This window comes from Phyllobates terribilis, unplaced genomic scaffold (assembly GCF_046119375.1).
Source record: "Phyllobates terribilis strain yellow unplaced genomic scaffold, ASM4611937v1 Scaffold_12__6_contigs__length_324123572, whole genome shotgun sequence".
Taxonomy (NCBI): Eukaryota; Metazoa; Chordata; class Amphibia; order Anura; family Dendrobatidae; genus Phyllobates; species Phyllobates terribilis.
This window is the reverse complement of record NW_027362772.1, coordinates 25,671,968-25,695,408: the sequence shown is the minus strand read 5'-3', so window position 1 is coordinate 25,695,408 and position 23,441 is coordinate 25,671,968. Positions and strand designations below refer to the sequence as shown.

At 48.2% G+C, this 23,441-nt stretch overlaps 1 protein-coding gene across 3 annotated transcripts in view; it reads right to left on the bottom strand.

Moving 5' to 3' along the window:
- LOC141171970 (dual specificity tyrosine-phosphorylation-regulated kinase 1B-like) overlaps positions 1 to 23,441 on the bottom strand; it is a 55,848-nt gene that overhangs the window by 6,088 nt on the left and 26,319 nt on the right. The window contains exons 1-7 of one of the 3 annotated variants that reach the window (XM_073655710.1): positions 18,799 to 20,036; positions 3,408 to 3,550; positions 2,673 to 2,792; positions 1,759 to 1,947; positions 1,446 to 1,593; positions 633 to 919; positions 111 to 257 (exon numbers count right to left, since the gene is read on the bottom strand). In XM_073655710.1, coding sequence (XP_073511811.1) covers positions 111 to 257; positions 633 to 919; positions 1,446 to 1,593; positions 1,759 to 1,947; positions 2,673 to 2,792; positions 3,408 to 3,550; positions 18,799 to 18,925 — 1,161 coding nt within the window. In that variant the 5' untranslated portion in view covers positions 18,926 to 20,036. Of the gene's footprint in view, positions 1 to 110; positions 258 to 632; positions 920 to 1,445; positions 1,594 to 1,758; positions 1,948 to 2,672; positions 2,793 to 3,407; positions 3,551 to 18,794; positions 20,037 to 23,441 lie in introns of those variants that run through there. The other 2 variants (XM_073655712.1, XM_073655711.1) reach the window with 2 other exon arrangements.

Genomic DNA, 23,441 nt, shown 5'->3' with positions numbered 1-23,441 from the left:
AGCCATAAGGAGACTGGTCTATACATGAAATCGCTGCCATAAAATATACAATTCTACTGAAATAGGCATAGAAAATTCTTTATTTCTATTTGGCTGTGGATATTCCTTACCTCATTGGATCCGCTGAATAAAGGTTCTCCTGTGTGCATTTCCACCAAAATACACCCTAAAGACCACATGTCTATTGCCAGGTCGTACGGCATCCCCAGTAACACCTCAGGCGACCGATAAAAGCGGCTTTGAATATACTGGTAGATCTTTAAAAATAATAATAATATTTGTGGTTACTAGAAAAGTTAAGAGATTTGTTTCCTTCCACAAGGCAACCTAAGACAGTCTGAATTAATCATAGCCTACTCAATTAAGACAAAAAAAATAATTATTATTTTCATTTAACTAATACTGGCACAGCAGATAAATAATCATTTTGACGGATTCATGCAGTAAAAAATAAAAAAAATGCTGTGTGCAAGGGAGTAAGTCACAGGTAGACACTGAAATTCAGTCACCTCGAAGGGGGAAAATAGAAAAAAATAACATTACCGAACCTCCGCCACTCCGACATAACCTATCGCATTATGACTATGAGGAGAACACTTAAATCACCCGCGAGAGACTTCCTAAACACATACCCTTTGTCCAAGCTGACAGGAGCTACCAAAGTCCACAATTTTGATGGCACTGCGTTTTGGGTTACATAGAAGAATGTTCTCGGGTTTCAGGTCGCAATGAATGATACTGAGTTCAGGAGTGGCCAAGAAGAGCAGAGCGGTGCAGAGTTGCTGAGCAAACTTTCGGGTTAAGTTTAGTGAAACTCCACGGAAGTTCGTGTTTCTTAGTAGGTCATATAAGTTGTAGGACAGAAGCTCGAACACCAGACAAAGATGGTTCCGAAACATAAAGTGCCGCTTTAGATGCACTGCAATGACAAAGAACGCCGGTGACATATCAGACCGCAGATACATTCAGTGAAATTGTAGAAAGTCGCATCCACAATACAGTTTTATTTCTTCTTTTCTTTAAGGATTGTACGGAGTTTAATTTTTAATATTTAAATCTGTATAACTAATGTGAGATCACAGGTAAGCGTGCGATCATTGCAATTTTAATGAAAACTGGAAGAGTGGCAAAATGCAAAGTGTTCTCCCTAGTAGATGAATATGGATTGTGCTCTGGTCAGACCGGTTTTTAGGAGCCTTAGGGTAACAGGAATTTCTGCAACTTAAAATCTGCTCCATTCATCTTTCTTTTAGTGAAAAGCAAAAGGATTTCTTTCAGCCTCATTCAGATTTTAGCTGCAGAAATAAAAAGCTGTTCCCCATTAATATACCCTTAGCAGCCACAAGGACCCGCCGCCCCTCCCCCACAGTCGAGGCCCATTGTCAAGATAAACCATCAATTTTAAAAGTTTTTTTTTTTTTATAAAAGATTGTGTCATTACTTACCAATGTAATACTTCATTTCGGTGTCATGTTTGTTCATAAGCTCAAGTAGTCTCAGCTCTATCTGGGCCTGGTTCAAAAAAGCCTTCTTATTTTTAATGATTTTAATGGCTACCCATTCTTGATCGTGGTGATCGTAGGCCTTCACCACCTGAAAAAACACATAGTAGGGTTTAACACAGAAGAAAATAAACCAGCAAGTTCACACAGACATTATCTGTGTATGTATATACACACACAGATTGTGATACCTGTCTCTATCACACCCACGTGGCACAGGCATTGGCTTTTCTGGATCAATCTCCAATCCGCCTACCTGTCCAAAAGATCCTTTTCCAATCAGTGAATCTATTTCGTATCGGTCCATCCACTTCTCTCCGTTTTTAACGATGTAGTCGTAGTTATCATCGTCAAATCCATCGTTGAACACTTTCCTTTCCTTCTTCGTGCTGGAGTCTTCGGGCGGCACTTGCTGGGCACGGCGCTTCTTTTTAGCATAATAAACCTGGAATTAGACATACATTAATTAGTATTGGTCACCAATTGAAGCAAAAGATGGCAGGAGCTTTCAGGCACACAGGACACCGTTGTGAGGAGACACATAATAAAAATTGTTTTATGGAAATCTATATATTCCTATTTAGGTCATGATGTATTCACACACAGGGTTTCGTCATGTCTCCCGCCCAGGGAGGTGCATTAATGTGCACTTGGCAAGCGCTACCAGTTTAGAGAAGGGTTATGTACATCCGGTTGACATTCACTAGTGTGGGAAAAAACATTCAGGAGTTGCTAGAACTTTACATTAGAGCACAATGTGCTCAGAACTCTGATAAAGGACTGTAGTCACTTGGGCAAATGATATCACGTGCAAGCAGAACCCAAAATGATATCTGCCAGGGAAATGCAGAGGAACAATTAAACAAAATTGGAGGCAATTGTATTTATTCCTGATGCAGGACAAGTTAAAATAAAATGGTTGTGGAGCATCTTTCTATGCACGATGGGACAAGTGACCGACACCAGCATATCACCTATAAGGACACCACGCTGAAGAGATTACAAATGCATATTGATATGGTAAGGCCTAGCTGCCGTAAATGGCTGTGTTCACAGATCACAGTTTTGCCTTTTTTCACAGAAAAATGTAGATTTTTTTTATCTTTCGAAATGTTTGTTGCAAAACAGCACTGTGTGAACCAGCTTAATAATTGTCACAACTATACTAACCTCATTTATGTGCTTGTAAGTCTTTATCAAGTCCACTGAGAGCTTCCGTAGCGGTGCAGCAGCCGAGTCTCGGAAGGTTAATGGAATCCGCCGTTGCAGAATTGTCATGTCTGGCAGGACCTGGTGTGTACACAAAAAGAATACACTCTTGGTGTTAATTATCCAAGGAAAGTCATTTACATTTACATACACTAACGGTGAAATAACAACAGAAAAATGCTACATTTTGTGAAAGCACAAAATGTATCTCCCATTATAGGAGTTTTTTCCCCATATTCTGGGAATATGTCACCTGCAATGTTCTTGGCTAATAAATTCTATGCATCATAAATAAACATTATTGCATTTTGCACTTTGTGTAGTTTTTGCCTGTTTTTTAATTTACGCTTTTTTTATACTCTAATTTATATTGATGCTTGTTTCTTTTTTTAAGAGTTTTTCGCCTTTTAGTCTGGCAGACTCGCCAGAGGACCAGGGAAGGCAAGTACACAATGGTTTGTTGTTAAATTGCAGCCGAAAATGAACATGGTCTAAAAGGGGACAACCGCTCTGTGGAACACGTGCCTTATTGCTCTAAAAAGGCTCAAAAGAAAAAGAAAGACAAAAATAAAAAGAGCATTTTTGCTTGTACACAGAATTTATGAATCACATGCACCATTTTGCAAATTTTGGTGCGAAACAAAAAGTTCTTAGAAAAAAACATTCATCAGAAAAGTGCGGCCGTGTGGTAGTTACCTGCTGATGATCAGCCATTGATTGGAGGCTGGAGAACGGAGCGTGGCTGTGCTGGCTCGACATGCTTGCCTCAGTGGGGACAAAGGCAAAAGGGGCAGCCAGACAGAAAGAAGAGGAGGACTTGCATCCTGTACTGCTGCCACCTACGTGGAAATAAAGATTGGAAAGGCTTACTCTCTACTAAATAACAAAACCTGTGGCGCACAGGTAGCAATATGTAAAGCATGCAGAAGATTGCAGCATCAGCACATGTTGAAAGCTTGATGCTTGTAGGCTGGACACAGTGATGGAGAATTTAGCAGCACTTGATGATTTAACAAGATGTCTAAATGACCCCCATGAACGAAAGTACAACCTGGCTCTGTAATATGTCTGGAAACCCTTCACATACTCCCAGTATATCCCTTTTCCATTGTAACACATACTCCGGGTTCAGACAGGTTATGTAACTGTGCAGATGACGAGAAAGCCTACGAATACACATGGACGCTGCCGTGCACCTTCACTAAACAAGTGTCTAGCTAGTAGCTACCATTTTTTTTCAAGCAAGTAAATAGGGCTGCAGACCAAGGTAATCACTTTCAACATCAGAAATTCTATTTAAAAGGGGTCTTCCAATGTTATTTTTGCAAGTAGGGCCCTCTAAAAACAGGCTAAAATCAGAGGATTTCCTATCACTGGAAGTAAAGATCAACTTTAGCCTACAAAAATACAGGACAGACAGCAAGTGCAACACCTTTTCCTAATAAAATTCATGGGCTGTCCATACAATGTACGGACTGGCGGGGGCATCTTAGTAGACCCTCTGCACTTCTGATATCATGTTCAGGACCTTCAGCAACCAGCAGAATTTATTATAGGTCTACTGAAAATGTAATTTCTACAGATTACGCAGTGCACTAGGAACATATATAAAAACACAGCATGTCAATTCTTCCAGCGTTTTTACTGCAAATTTTCCCTATTGAGATCAAAATGGCTTATGTAATGAAAAACGCATCACACTGCACTGACCACGGGAAACCGCACTTCTCAACATTGAAATTGTAGCATCAAGAAAGAAATGTTGTTGAATTATGGAAGTAACAGGGTTAATAGATGTTACTAATCTACAAATGCTGGGGGAAAAATGGGAACATTTTCAAAATATCTCGATTTATTCAGTATTAAGCATGAGCGTCAAATGCAGAAATCCCTGCAGTTACAGCGTGGGCTGCCATCAATGAGGTTAATGGCTGGAGTGCTGAATGCACTTGGGCAAATCATCAAGATCCTCTGCTGGCAGCTCCCGTGTAATCACCGACCAATGACGTCCCTGATGTGCTCGATGGAGACAAGTCCGGAGAGGCTGCAGCCACAGGAGCAGGTTTAGGCCAAGCAGGCTGCTCACAGTAATATGAGCAATATTTGGCATGGAGTGGTCAAGTGAAAAATCTGCTCCTGTAACAATTTGAAGACATTGGCACACCACTGGTTCCACGTTTCATCTATTTTGTGCTGTGAGTTAAATTGAACGTCACACACCAAGCCAAAGGCATCAGTGTCTACACAAACCATCAGAAGGGGATTACACGACATTGAGCTACTAGCAAGACGTCCGGCTACAGATGCTCCACCACCGATCTCAAAGGCTATCATGATGCAGAGCAACACGGCAATGAAAGCTGGTATGGAGGTCTGTCCTCTTCAGTGAGGAGTCCCGCTTTTGTCTTGGATGCAATGATGGCCAAAAATTAGCCTGGAGACCAGGGCTGTGGAGTTATTGTCCATTTTGGTGGAGTCAGTATAAAATGGACAGACTCCAACTCCTAAAATATAGAACTGGGTACAGTAGTTCAATGCAGTTTGTGGGGAATATTTTTTCATAAGAATTTGGGATAGTTATGAAATGTCCTATAAATGTCTGTCCTATTCCTGATCTAATGCTTTTAGCGGAGATGAATCTGTGCTACAGACAAGAGCCATGAATGAGGGCGTCGAGTCGCGACGTTTGCTTACCGACTCCACAGCCCTGCTGGAGACCAAGTGGGAATCACCATGTCTCAGCAGTCCTACTCCAACATGGTTTGGGGTGGTATAATGTACTGTAATTGGACCCCTCTGTTATTCATTCCAGGAGTATTAATCGCTTGGCGTTTCATTGGTTTGACTGTGGAACCAGCGGTGTGGCCATTTCTTCATTCTCATCTGGACTACAACGCTCTACTTATTGGTCTCTCTTACCAAACTTTCTCCTCTCCAATCGGTCCAAAATGCAGCAGCCAGGATCGCATTTCTTTCCAGCTCCTAGATCTATGCATCCACCTTGTGCCAGTCATTGCACTGATTACCCATCCGCTACAGAGCACATTATAAACTATTCTTATACTTTACTTATATAGCACTATCAAATTCCACAGAGCTTTACAGACATCATGTTCACTGTCCTCATCGGGGCTCACACTCTAAATTCCTTATCAGTATGTCTTTGGAGTGTGGGAAGAAACACCCAAACACAGGGAGAACATACAAACTCCTTGCAGATGCTCTCTTTGGTGGGATTTGAACCCAGGACCTTAGCGCTGCAAAGCAACAGTGCTAACCACTGACCCACCGTGCTGCCTCCTTCCTCTCACCTACAAAGCTCCTCACAGTCCTGCTCCACCATACATCTATCCCCATGCCCTCCATTCTGCAAATGATCTGAGAATAACAACCTCCATAGTCGGAACCGAAGCTCTGTCTGCAAGACTTCTCTCGTGCTGCGCCAGTTTTCTGGAATGCACTACCCCTGACAATCAGATTAACACCTAGTTCCCACAATCAGTGTGCTTTAAAAGGAACCTGCCATGTCCAAGCTACTACTGCCCCCATACCGTTGTGATACAATGTGCATCACTAACAAGCTTTTTTCATTAAAATAGGTGCAGCTATAATGATTTTCTAACCTCTAATAGACTTAGATCCTACCTGCTCGTTCAGTCATAGGGGTGTGATGCTCATATTCCGTCATGGGCGGGTGCAGCAGTCAGTTAGTGCTGGCGCAGCCCATGTATTTGAACATTGCTCTCAGCAAGCGCCATTATTGCTGGCCACATGCGTGTTTGTCCATGTCCTGCCGTGGGTCCCGTGCCTGCTCAGTGAGGCTGTCTCACAGCTTCACTGCGCACGCGCTATGTCTCCGCACTCACAATTACATACACGCCTCTCACACTGTACCACGGCGACGTGAAGTTCCTGCGCATGCGCACTAACAGTGAACCTGTGACCGCAATAGAGCTCGACTGCGCACGCGCAGGGAGCCACAGGTCATGGCATGTGAGCAGTGAAGCTGGTTAACTACACAGCCTCACTGCGCAGGTGTGGGACCAGCAGCAGGACCTGGACAAATGCGCATGCGGCCAACAAGAATAGACCTTGCCCGGAGCAATATTCAAATACATGGGCGACGCCAGCACTGAATATGAGCATCACTCCCCTATGGCTGAACGAGCAGGTAGGATTTAAGTCTATTAAAGGTTATAAAATCATTATACCTGCACCAATTTTAATGAAAAAAAAACTCGTTAGTGATGCACATTGCATCAATAACAACGCTATGGGGGCAGTGTGCATAGTAGCTTGAACGTGACAGATTCCCTTTAAAAACACATTTCTTTAGACAGGCCCATCACTCCACTTCTCTAACTCACCCTAGTTCCCGCTTTCTAAATTTTCCTCAGAATCTGGTCCCTCCTACTCATCTGTCTCCACATCCTCCACAAACCCAATGGCCCTAAGTAACTGTATGTGGACAGATCCTGGCTGGTGGCCGGCTCATGCAGTTTTATATCATAACCCCTATGTATTATAATGATGTCTGGGCCGTACATAACAGCGTGTTCTACCTATTGTGTCCCCCCCTATTTCCTTATAGATTGTAGCTTGTGAGCAGGACCCTCACTCCTCCTGTAAGTGGTGAACTAGGTGCTTTTACATATCCTCTTCAATTGTAAAGCGGAATATGTTGGTGCTATAGAAATAAAATAATAAATTATTAAATTAAAAGGGTCTCAGTCACCGCTTTTGGACACAACGCCAGGCTGCATGTGGCTCGTGGGCAGCCTACGTGGCCTGAACGTGCTCCCACAACAGCAGCGTCTCCGGACGTATACGTGTGTGTATTTCTGCGTGTGATGTGTACAATGGATTCCAATTAAAATCAAGATGTTTAGAAAACTTGGATTTCCATTTTTATCATCCTTTACACATCACTGACGTTCACGACTTTTCCTTCTTGGTGTTGCAACTTGAAACTGTGGTCAACGTCTAAGATGTTCAGATGTAAATAGAGAACACACAAGACACATTTAAGCCTCGTTATTCCGATACATACAGAGCCGCAGATTTCTTCCTTTTCAGAGGTTTCTCATTTCCAGATTTTGGGTCACAACATTGCACAAAGTCCAAAACAACTGGGCGAATCAGATGTGCAGGGAACAGCTGTAATCACTTTGCTGGAACCACATACCTGCATCTCCGGAAATTGAATTACATAGAAGGACAATGGTACAAAGTGACAATATGCAATCGCTATTTAATACAGGCTCTCGTAGCGCATCTACAGGTTGCCAAGCAACAGCTCAGACAAAAAGGAAAAAAAAGTCACCCCCTTCCAAAACAAGAATGCATTACAATGCTCAGCGTAACGTCAACTACAGAATTACAATTGTACCCTCCTGCATTTATGACATATGGAGGACTTTGTTGCTATAGGTCTGCAGTGTCCATTAGCTTTTGGGCGGCTTCTCCATTTGAAGAGAAAGGAAGAAAGTCTCCAGCAAAGCAAACTTGTCCGCCTTACATAACACACTTAGCAAACATGAATTTATGTCTCCTCGCTGGGGACCAGCAGGCACGCTGCTCTCCAGTCCAAAAGTAGTTCTAATTTCCTCCTCTAATTGGTCCGACTAGCAATACAGGTATCCAATGGAGAACTAGTATCTATGGGCAGGGTTAGTCTAAAAATAAAAAAAAAAGAGTCAGCTGTGCTGTCTCAGCAGCGGCAGTACCCATAATACCACCATGCACACAGCTGACTAAACACAGCTGCCAGCAGCCAGTTCATGGTTGGCAAGGAAACCAGCCAACTCCTCCCTGTCAGAGACGGGAATGGAGGATCTGCAGCAGAAAACCCTTCCTAAATACAGTGCGATGCGTTAAAATGTCTAAAATCCACAATGCCCTGTGAATGCAGATGGAAGTGTCTCGGCCGCCCCTGATCCACAGCGACAGCATAAAAAAGCAAAGCAAGGTGAAAGAAGCCAGACACCCTGAACAGCGGCAGCCATAAGACGGAGGGGTTCAAGGAACAGTTATGTGATGGTGCACACCGAATCACGCCTGTGGAGTGGAGGTTTAGAAACTCTCATAAGATCTGCGCTTTATGCCACCACGATAAAAGTCACAAATTCCAGGATATTAGCCATCTCACATCCTTCGTCCCTCCTGACATGTCCATTTTAGTAAATACATGTAGGCATCACTAAAATCTTTCTGGAGCATTTGTTTTTCTTCCAGTGCTATTCGCATGTTATTCCACGTGGAAATGTATGAATAAATTGCCAACTGGAATATACCTGGCAGGAGTGGGAGTGTGCAGACGTGCTGTCTTATAAACGCTCAATACTGCATTGGGAACAAGCCCTTTAAGAAATAGTCAACCAGGTTTTATTAAAGAAAGTCTGTCAGCACAAAATCAGTGTTCAAACCAAGTACAGGCGCTCAGTGCACCCTGGCCGTAGTCAAGCAGATGAGTGCACGTTCCCACATACTTGTTGTCCAGTCTATCCCTGCCCACTCCCTTCCTTGATTGACAACTCAGATGTTCCCGCCTACTTGTTTTCCTGTCCATCTCTGCCCCCTCCCTTCCTTTGATAGCTCCGATGTTCCCGCCTACTTGTTGTCCCGTCCATCTCTGCCCACTCCCTTCCTTGATTGACAGCTCGGATGTCCCGCCTACCTGTTATCTCGTTTATCCCTGCTCCCTTCCTTCCTTGATAGCTTGGATGTTCCCGCCTACTTGTTGTCCTGTCCATCTCTGCCCCCTCCCTTCGATAGCTCCGATGTTCCCGCCTACTTGTTCCGTCTATCCCTGCCCACTCCCTTCCTTGATTGATAGCTTTGATGTTCCCGCTAACTTGTTGTCCCGTCTATCCCTGCCCACTCCCTTCCTTGATTGATAGCTTTGATGTTCCCGCTTACTTGTTGTCCCGTCCATCTCTGCCCCCTCCTTCCTTGATTGACAGCTCAGATGTTCCCGCTTACTTGTTGTCCCGTCCATCTCTGCCCCCTCCTTCCTTGATTGACAGCTCGGAAGTTCCCGCCTACTTGTTGTCCCGTCCATCTCTGCCCCCTCCTTCCTTGATTGACAGCTCAGATGTTCCCGCTTACTTGTTGTCCCGTCCATCTCTGCCCCCTCCTTCCTTGATTGACAGCTCGGAAGTTCCCGCCTACTTGTTGTCCTGTCCATCTCTGCCCCCTCCTTCCTTGATTGACAGCTCGGAAGTTCCCGCCTACTTGTTGTCCCGTCCATCTCTGCCCCCTTCCTTCCTTGATTGACAGCTCTGACTTTAAAGGATCCAGAGCAGGGCAACAATAGCCTGAATATGTGCACCCAACTGCTCGGCCACACCAAAGCTGAACCGTGCACCTGCAGCTTGGTTTGAACAGTCATTTTCTGCTGAAAGCCTCTCTTTAAATACATTTGGAGCATTTTGAACTGTTCTAAAATCAGAAAATGAAATGTACGCCTGCTATAAATAAGTGTGAATGTGTGACAACATTTGCGCCAGATTCTGGCTTTCAGTCAAAACGTTGTGGACCGTGCCTACATTCAAGTGCTACCTACTTTTCAAAAGAATGAATGGCAAAGAAAGTGTCAGATATTTTATGCAGCAATAACCATTGTTGTTATGCGTGACATTCTGGTGGCAACTGAACGATAAATTTGAGTACAAGAGAGATCAGGACATCAACAAATTATGAAAAAAGGTTTGGAGACATGATGGAGTTTATTAAACTTCACGTGCAGCTTCTCTGTCCGGAGCATTTCCTCAACTTAGCAAAGACACGTCTTCCCAATGGAAAAAGCAAACACACAATTCTAACTTTTTTTTTTCTTTTAATACGCTGGGTGGTGTCCGCTGGAAGCTACCGAATGGGTTTATGCCACTACATATTCCTGCCTGTTTAATCACGACACCCAAGTGTTACCATTCCTGGCATCTATTTATAAATTTCTAAGAGGAATATTACAGAAACAGTACAAGAAGACTTATGAGAAAAGATGCTCCAGAATATCAGCATTACACAAAAATGGACAATCAGGAGAGGTGACCGAATATTACTAGAGGTCTCAACTCGTACTCTTACATCAGATCAATAAATATCTTTTTATCTGGTTCTGAATTCTTGGGTCTGCTAAACTTACCAATGCAAGACCCAGACTGGCATATAAACTCACATCACGGTGTCCCCAATACTGCCTAGCTTGTATCACAGTAATTCAGAAGATCAGCTGGAAACCAGATGCTGCTATATCCCAGAATCGATGAATGATAGATTCATGGGGAGGACATAAATTAAAGGGGCTGTCTTCACATTGATAGCCTAGCCTTAGGATAGGTCATCAATGTCTGATCGGCGGGGGTGTCACACCCCTCCCAGATATGAGCCGCGTTGGGAACTGCACAGCACAGCTCCGTCGACTGTATAGTGGGTGCGGGCGGGTACTGCACATCTCCTTCAAATCAATATGCCAGGTACAGCACCCCCGCCAATCAGACATTGATGACCTATCCTAAGGATAAACTATCAATGTTAAAGTCCTGGACAACCCCTTTTAAACCCAAGAGGTCTCTGAAACAGCTCTTTAGAGCAAGGGGTAAATTGGGGTTACTGAGGGTTAGATTAGAAGTACTTGCTACTTGGTCCAGCAGATAAGGTGCTGAAACTCCGACCACTTTGAGGATCGATGTGGGAAGAGCTAATAAACCCCTGAGGAGGGCGAGATGGATGGCCTTTTGTTTTTGGTCTAAGGCCACACAGAGTACTCTGCAATCAATGAAGAGATTGTGCTGTGGGGAGATCAGATACATTGCCCCAGGCCGTGTATAGTAGAGCACACAATCCCCATTACTGAATGCAATATCTGATCATAGCCATATGTCTACACTGAAGTTCAGACTTTTTACTAGAAGCCACATTTTAATAAAGCCATTTTTGCGACGATGCTGTTTCACCTATACGACACTGCAAATTAACACCCTGGGTTGGTGCGGAAGAGCAGCGAGTTTAGCACTCTGAAGTCGCAGGGTTCACAACTCACTACGATGCCAAAGAAGGCAAGTAAGGACTGAGCGCACGGGATTCAAGTGCCGCTTCACGGTGTATTAATAGCAAGTGAACTAAAAATACAAGCTCACGTAAAACTCAACCCTTTGTGAGAACTTGCGGGGGGAATCCTTTCAGGACAATGTTGACTTTGAAGTAACATTTATTAAGAATGATGTCAACTCCATGTCAAATTTTGTCTTTTTTTTTGGGTGATCGAACTTTCTTCAAATCAAATAAGCCTCAGAAGAGCTTCCATTGCCATCTCCCAGGGCGTCGTCTGCGGGCTGTCATTAAGGCATTACTTTCTCAATGAACGAGTTTTTTTTTTCTCCCTTATGACAAATCCAAAAACAGAGACTAAAAGTAACAAAGCTGTGTACAGGCTGGATGACAAAAGGCAGCTGCTCGTCAGCACGGCAGATATCGGTGCCAACTTCCTGCTCCAGCTAGAGATAGATCCAGATAGAATAACAGTCTGAATTCCAGGGCTGCTGGAAGAAATAGGTCAAGGTGGAGAAATCCACCTTGACCTATTTCTTGACTTTGGAATCCACTGCATTCCCCACCAGGGATGTGCAAATCCTTTAAAAAGCTTGTTAGACCAATTCGAGAACTCCATGGAATCCAACCGTGCAGAACTAGAGGCAGATATCTGACTGAAAGAGGGTTAGAAAAGTTATGAAACTGCCCAGAGACCAGTGAGGACAACCAGCTGCATCAGTCTGGGACGATTACTGCAGGATATTCGGGTACTATTGGTCATCTCTGATACATATAAAACAGGAACTACCATAAGAGGGTGAAACAGGAGAAGCAGGCTGAGCCCAAAGCCCCCAAGACACGACAAAAAGTGTTGAACAGCCAAGAACTAATTTTCACGACTTCTCCATAGACAGAAGTGTCCTGGACAGCGAACAAAACGATTGGCAGGCAGAAACCAGACATGTTGGATCCTTCTCTTATCCCATACACAGACTGTCGGCCAAGCCCACCGATATCGGTGCGTTCGGCCAATCTTTAGGCTTATGTGTATGTGGTCCTTAGCTTGACTGCGAAACACCGGGTCAATAAAATGAGAAAACCTCTGCATTATGGTAAGATACAATGGATCAGTTCAATGTCATGAGACAGACTGAGCCAACGCTCCTGTGGTCTGCTGCCTAAGGTTGCTAATATGTAATTTACCGCAGCATTTTATGTTCAGCCTTCTGTTTATTTCCGTATTTGTCACCCATACACTAAGACACTATACTGGTCCCCTTCTGCATTTATGCTTCATGGGCACCATATCAGAGCAGGATTGTGCTACATATTCTCCCATAAAGTTTCAATAAAGTTAGGTTTGAAATTACATAAATCAGAAACAGTGACAGAGCCTGTTACTAGGCAGGGCGTACTTAACTCTGATGGCTAAAATGCATTGCAAGTCAAATGGATCCATTACACAAGAAGAGCCACATCCTAGGACCCAGGATCAGAAAAAAAAGAATGCTGGAATCTTATTTTCTATGTGATAGATTCCCTTTAATGATTTATATAGCTGTTTAGCAACGGGTTTTGACACCTAATATGAGAGCAGCACAATGTAAAGACAGAGACCTCCAGATGAAGTAGCAAAAAACAGTCGACAGATTCCTTTTAAAACTGAGATTTTAAACCATTTGTACAGTTATCTACCCTGTACACAAAACCTATACATAGTTTCCAAATGAACTGCACTGGTCTGGAGGTTTGTTTTTTTTTTTTCTTACGTCGCCTTCTTAAGACGTTAGATCCTCACGTGCTAATAAGTGTTAATTTTGCAGTTTAGGCTCAATAGCTTTCACAACTGTTCCATTCTCAGCGGTGTGTGCAGAAAAGCATTAAGTTTACAGTCTGTCCCTTAAAGTTGCTCTGTTCTTCTCTGTAACAGATTACAGAAACTGTGCCAAGTGGTCCTTAATTGCCTGGTGATACACTGGGTTCATTTAAGGTCTGGACTGCACACAAGGTCTGCTGCTATGAATAGCTGAAAATAAAACCAATCGGTGGGATGAAAGAAAAACAGGGCTGTTTCCTGCTCCAACTTTCTGAAACGCTTAAGGAAAAGTTATTTTAAAATGTTTTACCATCAGGAGAATTTTGATAAATGCCGACTGACTTTGCTGCACGAACAGTGGTGGTGGGGGGGGGTGTCATTAAATTCACTTGATATCTCGTCTTTAGAGAAAAAGGTATCTGCAACCTACAAAGCTACAGCTGTCAACACTGAAAGGCCCCGGACGCTGAAAGCTGCAGATAGCAACGTGACCCAGCAACTAAGTTTTAGGCTGTGTGCCCACGTAGCATTTTTCAAGCGTATATGCTGCGGAATTTCCGCAGCGTAAACGCTTGAAAAACGCATGTATATCCGCACCCCATGGTCCCCAATGGGATTCCGCAAGTTCTATGCACATGCTGCGGAAAAATCCGCAGCGTTTATGCCGCGTTCAAAAATCCGCAGCATGTCATTTAATTTTGCGTTTCCGCAAGCGGAATTGCCTTTGTTCAATGCATAAAAAACGCAAGGCAATTCCGCATGTGGAAAACGCGTGATAAACGCGCGAAAAATGCGCGATAAACGCGTGCGGAATTCCGCATGCGTTTTTCCGGGAGAGGACTTGCATTTATGCAGCAGAAATTTTCTGCTTCATAAATGCAACGTGGGCACATAGCCTAAGGCTGTGTGCCCACGATGCATTTTTTAAAGAGTTTCCGCAGCAGCAATTCCGCTGCAGAAACGCATGGTAGAAGGCCTGCCATGTTCCCCAATGATAATCCGCATGTGCTGTGCACATGCTGCGGAAATTTCCGCTGCGGATTATCATTGCGGAAAAATACGCAGCATTACCAATTATTTTGCGAAAGCGTGGCGTTTTCACCGCCACTGACTTGCATTGGAACGCATGGAATCCGCATCACTGCATCTGTACATGCGGAATCCATGCGGTTCAATGTGCGGATGGTACCCGGGTCTAGAGAAGAGGAGACTCTCCTCCGGACCTGGGTACCATAGAAGCCTTCTGATGGCCCCCGAAGTCTTTGTCTTGGCGGCAGATCGCGGTGTACTCAAGGACCTGCCAGGACGTCATTTAGTCATGTGACGGGTCACGCGACCGCTGACGTCTGCAGGTCATTTAGTGTACCGTGAGCTGCCGACAAGCCGAGGCTCATCGAATAAAGACACCGGGGGGCCATCAGAAGGTAAATATTTATTTTTTACCATTCTTTTACGGTCACACTATATAAATCCATGCCGTTTGCATGGATTTATAGAGTGTGACCAAGTTGTCAAGCACTTTCCAAGTGATGCTAAAATCGTTTGGAAAGCGCTTGACAACCCGCATGCAGAAATGCATGTGAAGAACGATTCGCATCCGCATGTCCCTGGCAGGAAAAACGCATGTACAATCCGCATGCGTTTTTTTCTGCCAGGGAGATGCAGAAATGCGCAGTAAAAAATCCGGAGCATTTCCGCATCGTGGGCACATAGCCTGACAGCAGTTTGAGACACCGACTGCAAACGACTCGCCAAAAGCAACTCTAACCAATGTTTCTTAAAGTTTATCAGCTTCTTTTCTGAAGTTCTTAACCGCAGTAATTTAAGTCTGAGATTAAAAGCGCGACTGCCCAAAATGCAGTTTTATACATATTGATGCCCACACATCAGATCATTTACTGATCCATTAACACTACACGGGGATGAGAGTCAGCACCACTATACTATATTCAGCATGAACATAGATATCAAATTGTGGCCAAAAAAAATAAAAAATCCAATAATTCTGCCAGTACCGGCCCAAACACTGATCATAAGGAGCATGGTCTTAAATACCGATTAAAACTGATTCAGGTTTGTCAAACTGAAATAGATGGGAAAGAAAACTGGTCAAGGAGAAGAGAAAACCAATCATGAAGTCCTCGAGGACATTGTACTATACCTGGCTACCCTACAATGACGGCAAAGCAAAATGATGGGCTGATAGCACCATATAAAAAGGAGGTTGTAACCAATGTCGTCTCGTAAGGACGGGCACCATTTTGAAGAACACATGAAATTCAGAAGAATTCATTTGTAACAGCATCTTGTTTAAAAAGTTAAAATAATCAGGTCCTCTTTGAGGGGTAATGTTCCCAACCGTCTTTTAATGAAAATCATTTACCATGTGAATATTCACATTAGGAACAGCCGACAATCTGACAACTGGAGGCTAAAAATGGGCTGGGAGCAGTTGTCACTTCCTTTCCACCAGAGTTCTCCTTGTCGTCTACAAAGTAAATTTAATCAGTAGGGGGCGAGAGTGAGCTTTGCCAAGGCTAAAGATTATATGAGTCATCAGGAGGCATAGTGCCATGGTTCACCGCTCACCCCATTCTTAGGACAGGCCATTCATATTTGGTGGGTGGTGGCGCTGGGTCGCACCCCAAGGATCCTAATTACCAAACTAAAAGACCTGATTCAAAACAGGACTTCCTACATACAGCTTCTGTTATGCTGGACATGACCCAAAGGAGTAAAGAATAATACTCACTGGGACCTGCATGATGTTGAGAAGGCCCTGATTTTGTGTCATGGAGGACATGTAGGCCCTAGTAAATGGTGATCACTGATCAGTCTAACTTGAGGCACAGGGAGGAGCCAGGTCATGAATGGGAAGTCAAATCAGAATTTCACTTGCTTAAAACTTTTACAGAGTTTAAGAGACGTTAGAAAACTTTCGTAAATAGTATTAGGATGGGACAATTATTCAAAATATTCAGCAACGTCAGGGCAATGGGAGATGAAAATCACTATCCACCATCTTTGCATAAAAAGTAATTCCACACACAGGAGGCAAGGAGTCCATTGGCATCAGGTACTTTGGATTTCTTATAGTAAAGCCAGAGCACTAAATAGAGTCATAGTGACAGCTGAAGTCATTTGATGCCTAAAAACCACAGCACTGTGCCAGTGTGGGACACCAATCCAGAAGAAGACCTCATTATAGCTGTCCCGCAGCTGCTAGGTCTTCAGAGCTTGCATCATTTAGCCATTAACTTAGATATTCAACCCTAAACTAAAATAACTTCCAACATTACAAAACAATGAAATGCAAACAAATGTATTCTCTAAATGATACTGTCATGTTATACCACTGCTCAACCAACCTGGACCCTCTAACATTGGATACGGGAAGGGATATGAGCATAACTTTACCCACTCAAGGTACAGTTTTACAAGTCATCCTCTCCAACACCCGAGATGTCCAATATTACTCTTCAGACTTGGAACTTGATTGAGCAACCTCCCACCGCCAGGTTACAACACACTGACCACCCTATACTAAACAGGTTGACTCAGCTCAAACATAAAATCTAAAAAAACAAACCCTAATCGCTCCCACAGACAGCTCTTCTAGCAGAGTTATCAACTTTTCAAGATAAAACCTTTTTATGTTTCTAAAATCTCAGACAGATCAAAGCTCAGACACCAGCAGAGGTGCGATTGCAACACAATGTAAACACGGCCTAAGAAAAATGCCGTACATACACGCTGCAGCCGGCCATGATAAGCCTGAGGATAGCGGGCCTCAGCCAGTCTTTCGGCTTGTTTTATGCCATCTATATTTTATTTTTAAACCCGAACAAATACATGTCTACATCGTTTATCGTTTTAAGAACATCTAAAAAGGTGTGGGGGCCTAACATTACCGCCGACAAACCCTCCATGTTCTCTGAGGCAAAATAACAAGAACATTCAAACCCCAAAAATGAGGGTCTGTCCTTATCAATCACTGCAAGAGATATTGATTTGCAGGTTGGTCAGAGAGGATCCCTGCAAAGCATCACCCCCAGCTCCTCTCGCGACTATCTGGCCTGGCACAACATCATTTGCGTGACACCACATTACAGGTAGGAGGAGGTTCGCAGGACTCCCATCAGGTGGCCACAGGTTACGATTGCAGAACCAGGACCTGGCTCATCTCTTATCTAAATCGGCCACATACAAGTAGGCAGGTTGGGTGGGCACAGGCAGTATTTGTTCTGTGCATGGTAATGACCTATATACTGGGCTCTTCCTCCCTGGTCATTTTCCATTCACATCTACATTTATGCCCAGGTGATTTCACAATGTTGGAATAGGTAATTAAAGTCCTAGGTCAATGGTGATCACCCCAGACCATTTCAGTCCGGCCTAAGATCAAAGGACACAATCTGAACCTCTCCACTAAGAAAAAATAAAATAAAATCAACATTCAAAGTCTCACAAAATCAGTGACACACTACATGACGAATACAATACGCCCTACGTTCTCATAACAGATTCGGGTCACCTGACCTTGTGTAACGACACCTCGCTTTACTGCAACCTACACCAGCAACGGTCCTAATTCGGAGCCAGAACCTTCACAAATGTCGCACAATTGAGAACATGGTTATGTTAAGTCAAACTTAGACCTTCAGTGCACTGGTCAAGAAATTTAATTCAGTATGTAACATTATATCCAAAGCCCCAGTGCTAGGCCATCATCCCAATTCAGTGTTGACTCGATACATAGATTGGCGTTCTCGCAGGTGTAGACCATTGTAACCTGAGCGGTCTCTCGGGACCCCCCCCCTATCTTTGCCCCATTTGAGTCATCCTCTGACTAATCTGTACCCTTCAGGCCGACTCACTACTACAGCCCATAAATACACCTCACCCAGAGACCAGGGCGACTTGCCCCTACAAAAAACCACAACACAAGCTCATTCTTTCATACGCTGACTTGCGGTGCTCATCCAATTTCGCCTGAACTTCCTACTCTGAGAACTTTCAGCGATGTTACAACTTTTCCCTAAGGCATCGAAGTTGCGCAATGTCCCCAGATCTGACAAAAGTACAACTTTCTTCGCGACAGGCATCTTTTTATCCTACCCGTCAACCAAATCATCACAGGGCACAGCGAAAATGACAAAACCGAGGCAGAAAACGGTGGCGGTGGGCATGCAGTAGTCACCACGACACCGATAGCACTGGCTAGGTAGGTATACCAACTTCTGGAAGGCTTCTTGCCGCCGTGGCACGATGCCGCCGTGGCCGGATCCTTACTGCCCCATTCCGTGGGCAATGCAGTCAGCATTCTCTGAGGGGGCGCCTCTTCAGAACTGGACGTGATCACCATCGATGTGTTTCTTCCCAGCCACAGAGTTGGTAGTCAGACCAGGAAACACAAGTTGTCAGCAAACCAAAAAAAAAAATGTCTGAAAAATATAAATATAAATAAAAAGGGGGGGGGGGAACTAAAGGATCCGTGAATTGTCAAAAATCCATGTCATCCGGGGCTGGATATAGAAGGTAACTCCGGGGATCAGAGGGGGTCTGTGGCCATGGCGGCCGCACTCTGGAGCGATGATAGTAATCCAGTCATGGAGGACCCCTGCTCCACCAGGAACTACACAGGCCGGCGCCGGGCCTTATCTTTGGGGGAACATGCTGCGCCCTGCCGGGGGCGGACAGACGAGGCTCGGGCGCAGCTCCGCGCACCGCCCGACCAGGGCAAGGTGAACGCGGGTCATGGAAGGTCACGTCCGGGAGAGTCCGCCGCACACCGGGGGGAAGGCAGGAGGAGGCCCCCGCTGCTGGAGCCGGGCGTCCCGGGCTGGATCAGCACAATCTCCGGCTCCTCTGGAAACTCTTGCGCTCGCCCAGGTCTGAGGCTCCACACCCTGGGATGTACCACTGCAGCCACCAGCGAGGGGGAGGGCTGGGAGGAGGCGCGTCACAGACACAATAATAGGTGACTTCCTCAGGCCCGGCCCTGTCCGCCTCCCCGCAGCGGGCTGTGGATGTGAGCGCCCCGGCCGCCCGCTGCCGCCTCCCACAGCCTCAGACCATTTATAGTAACGTAAGCAGATCTGTGTCAGGGGCGCGCTCCAGCCCTGCGCGCTCACGCCGCTTCCGTTTCAAAACGGGCGGGAAACAAAAAAAAAAAAAAAAAAAATACCCTCCCGCTGCCCGCCCCTCCTCCCCGCGCTGATCTGCGTCTATCTGTCAGAGCGGCCCGCGGGCTGTGAGGCGGCGCGGCTCCGGCGTCCCCGCTCCCCGGCTGTGGTGATGGCAGGCGGCCGCCGAGCAGACGACATCCTCAGTGCAGGAGCTTCCCCGGGCTGAGCTCCGCGGTGCGCGCCGGGCTGTGTGGGCGGTGAGCGGAGGAGGAGGAGGGCTCTGCTCTAAACTGACAGAGACATGTTTGATTCTGCTGAGTCACCCGCCCGTCTCTGAGGCGCTCGGCGGACGTGTCCAACTGCGGGCGGGAGGGCGGGAACACGAGCGTGTGCGGGGGGAATCGCCAGCGCTGCCCCAAGCTGCACCAACGCCTTAGCAACAACACGCTGATTGGCTGGCGCGCACAGCGGGAACAGGACACGGTCACCTGCCATTGGCTGAGGAAGCTGGCTGACGGCCGCTGATTGGCTGCTTTCACAGGGACTCCGTGAAGCAGCTGATAAAGCAGCAAGTGAAACAGGCGCAACCATGGGGGAGTTTATAGGAGAGAAGCTGAGCTCACGGTGCAATGTACAAGCGCCCTGCACCCCCATATACACACACTGCCAGGACAGGGGGCGCCCTGCAGCCCCACACACACACTGCCAGGACAGGAGGCCCCCTGCACCCCGCCCCCCTAAACACTGCCAGGACAGGAGGCCCCCCCCTATACACTGCCAGGACAGGAGGCCCCCCCCCTATACACTGCCAGGACAGGAGGCTCCCCCCTATACACTACCAGGACAGGAGGCCCCCCCCTATACACTGCCAGGACAGGAGCCCCCCCCCCTATACACTGCCAGGACAGGAGGCCCCCCCCTATACACTGCCAGGACAGGAGGCCCCCCCCCTATACACTGCCAGGACAGGAGGCCCCCCCCTATACACTGCCAGGACAGGAGGCCCCCTGCACCCCCCCCCCCCTAAACACTGCCAGGACAGGAGGCCCCCCCCCTAAACACTGCCAGGACAGGAGGCTCCCCCCTATACACTGCCAGGACAGGAGGCTCCCCCCTATACACTGCCAGGACAGGAGGCTCCCCCCCCCTATACACTGCCAGGACAGGAGCCCCCCCCCCTATACACTGCCAGGACAGGAGGCCCCCCCCTATACACTGCCAGGACAGGAGGCCCCCCCCTATACACTGCCAGGACAGGAGGCCCCCCCCTATACACTGCCAGGACAGGAGGCCCCCCCCTATACACTGCCAGGACAGGAGGCCCCCTGCACCCCCCCCCCCTAAACACTGCCAGGACAGGAGGCCCCCCCCCTAAACACTGCCAGGACAGGAGCCCCCCCCCCTAAACACTGCCAGGACAGGAGGCCCCCCCCTATACACTGCCAGGACAGGAGGCCCCCCCCTATACACTGCCAGGACAGGAGGCCCCCCCCCCCTATACACTGCCAGGACAGGAGGCCCCCCCCCCCCTATACACTGCCAGGACAGGAGGCCCCCCCCCCCCTATACACTGCCAGGACAGGAGGCCCCCCCCCCTATACACTGCCAGGACAGGAGGCCCCCCCCTATACACTGCCAGGACAGGAGGCCCCCTGCACCCCCCCCCCTATACACTGCCAGGACAGGAGGCCCCCCCCTATACACTGCCAGGACAGGAGGCCCCCCCCCTATACACTGCCAGGACAGGAGGCCCCCTGCCACCCCCCCCCCTAAACACTGCCAGGACAGGAGGCCCCCCCCCTAAACACTGCCAGGACAGGAGCCCCCCCCCCCCTATACACTGCCAGGACAGGAGCCCCCCGCCCCCCCCCCCCCTATACACTGCCAGGACAGGAGCCCCCCCCCCCCCCCTATACACTGCCAGGACAGGAGGCCCCCCCTATACACTGCCAGGACAGGAGGCCCCCCCTATACACTGCCAGGACAGGAGGGCCCCCTGCACCCCCCCCCCCCCTATACACTGCCAGGACAGGAGGCCCCCCCCCTATACACTGCCAGGACAGGAGGCCCCCCCCCTATACACTGCCAGGACAGGAGGCCCCCCCCCTATACACTGCCAGGACAGGAGGCCCCCCCCCTATACACTGCCAGGACAGGAGGCCCCCCCCCTATACACTGCCAGGACAGGAGGCCCCCCCCCTATACACTGCCAGGACAGGAGGCCCCCCCCCTATACACTGCCAGGACAGGAGGCCCCCCCCCTATACACTGCCAGGACAGGAGGCCCCCCCCTATACACTGCCAGGACAGGAGGCCCCCCCCCTATACACTGCCAGGACAGGAGGCCCCCCCCTATACACTGCCAGGACAGGAGCCCCCCCCCCTATACACTGCCAGGACAGGAGGCCCCCCCCCCCTAAACACTGCCAGGACAGGAGCCCCCCCCCCCCCCTATACACTGCCAGGACAGGAGGCCCCCCCTATACACTGCCAGGACAGGAGGCCCCCCCCCTATACACTGCCAGGACAGGAGGCCCCCCCCCTATACACTGCCAGGACAGGAGGCCCCCCCCCTATACACTGCCAGGACAGGAGGCCCCCCCCCTATACACTGCCAGGACAGGAGGCCCCCCCCCTATACACTGCCAGGACAGGAGGCCCCCCCCCCTATACACTGCCAGGACAGGAGGCCCCCCCCTATACACTGCCAGGACAGGAGGCCCCCCCCCTATACACTGCCAGGACAGGAGGCCCCCCCCCTATACACTGCCAGGACAGGAGGCCCCCCCCCTAACACTGCCAGGACAGGAGGCTCCCCCCCCCTATACACTGCCAGGACAGGAGGCCCCCCCCCTATACACTGCCAGGACAGGAGGCCCCCCCTATACACTGCCAGGACAGGAGGCCCCCTGCACCCCCCCCCCTAAACACTGCCAGGACAGGAGGCCCCCCCCCCTATACACTGCCAGGACAGGAGGCCCCCCCCTATACACTGCCAGGACAGGAGGCCCCCCCTATACACTGCCAGGACAGGAGGCCCCCCCCTATACACTGCCAGGACAGGAGGCCCCCTGCACCCCCCCCCCTAAACACTGCCAGGACAGGAGCCCCCCCCCCTAAACACTGCCAGGACAGGAGGCCCCCCCCTATACACTGCCAGGACAGGAGGCCCCCCCCTATACACTGCCAGGACAGGAGGCCCCCCCCCTATACACTGCCAGGACAGGAGGCCCCCCCCCCTATACACTGCCAGGACAGGAGGCCCCCCCCCTATACACTGCCAGGACAGGAGGCCCCCCCCATACACTGCCAGGACAGGAGGCCCCCTGCACCCCCCCCCTAAACACTGCCAGGACAGGAGGGCCCCCCCCCTATACACTGCCAGGACAGGAGGCCCCCTGCACCCCCCCCCTAAACACTGCCAGGACAGGAGGCCCCCCCCCTAAACACTGCCAGGACAGGCCCCCCCCTAAACACTGCCAGGACAGGAGCCCCCCCCCCCTAAACACTGCCAGGACAGGAGGCCCCCCCCCCTAAACACTGCCAGGACAGGAGGCCCCCCCCCCTATACACTGCCAGGACAGGAGGCCCCCCCCCTATACACTGCCAGGACAGGAGGCCCCCCCCCCTATACACTGCCAGGACAGGAGCCCCCCCCTATACACTGCCAGGACAGGAGGCCCCCCCCTATACACTGCCAGGACAGGAGGCCCCCCCCCTATACACTGCCAGGACAGGAGGCCCCCCCCCTAT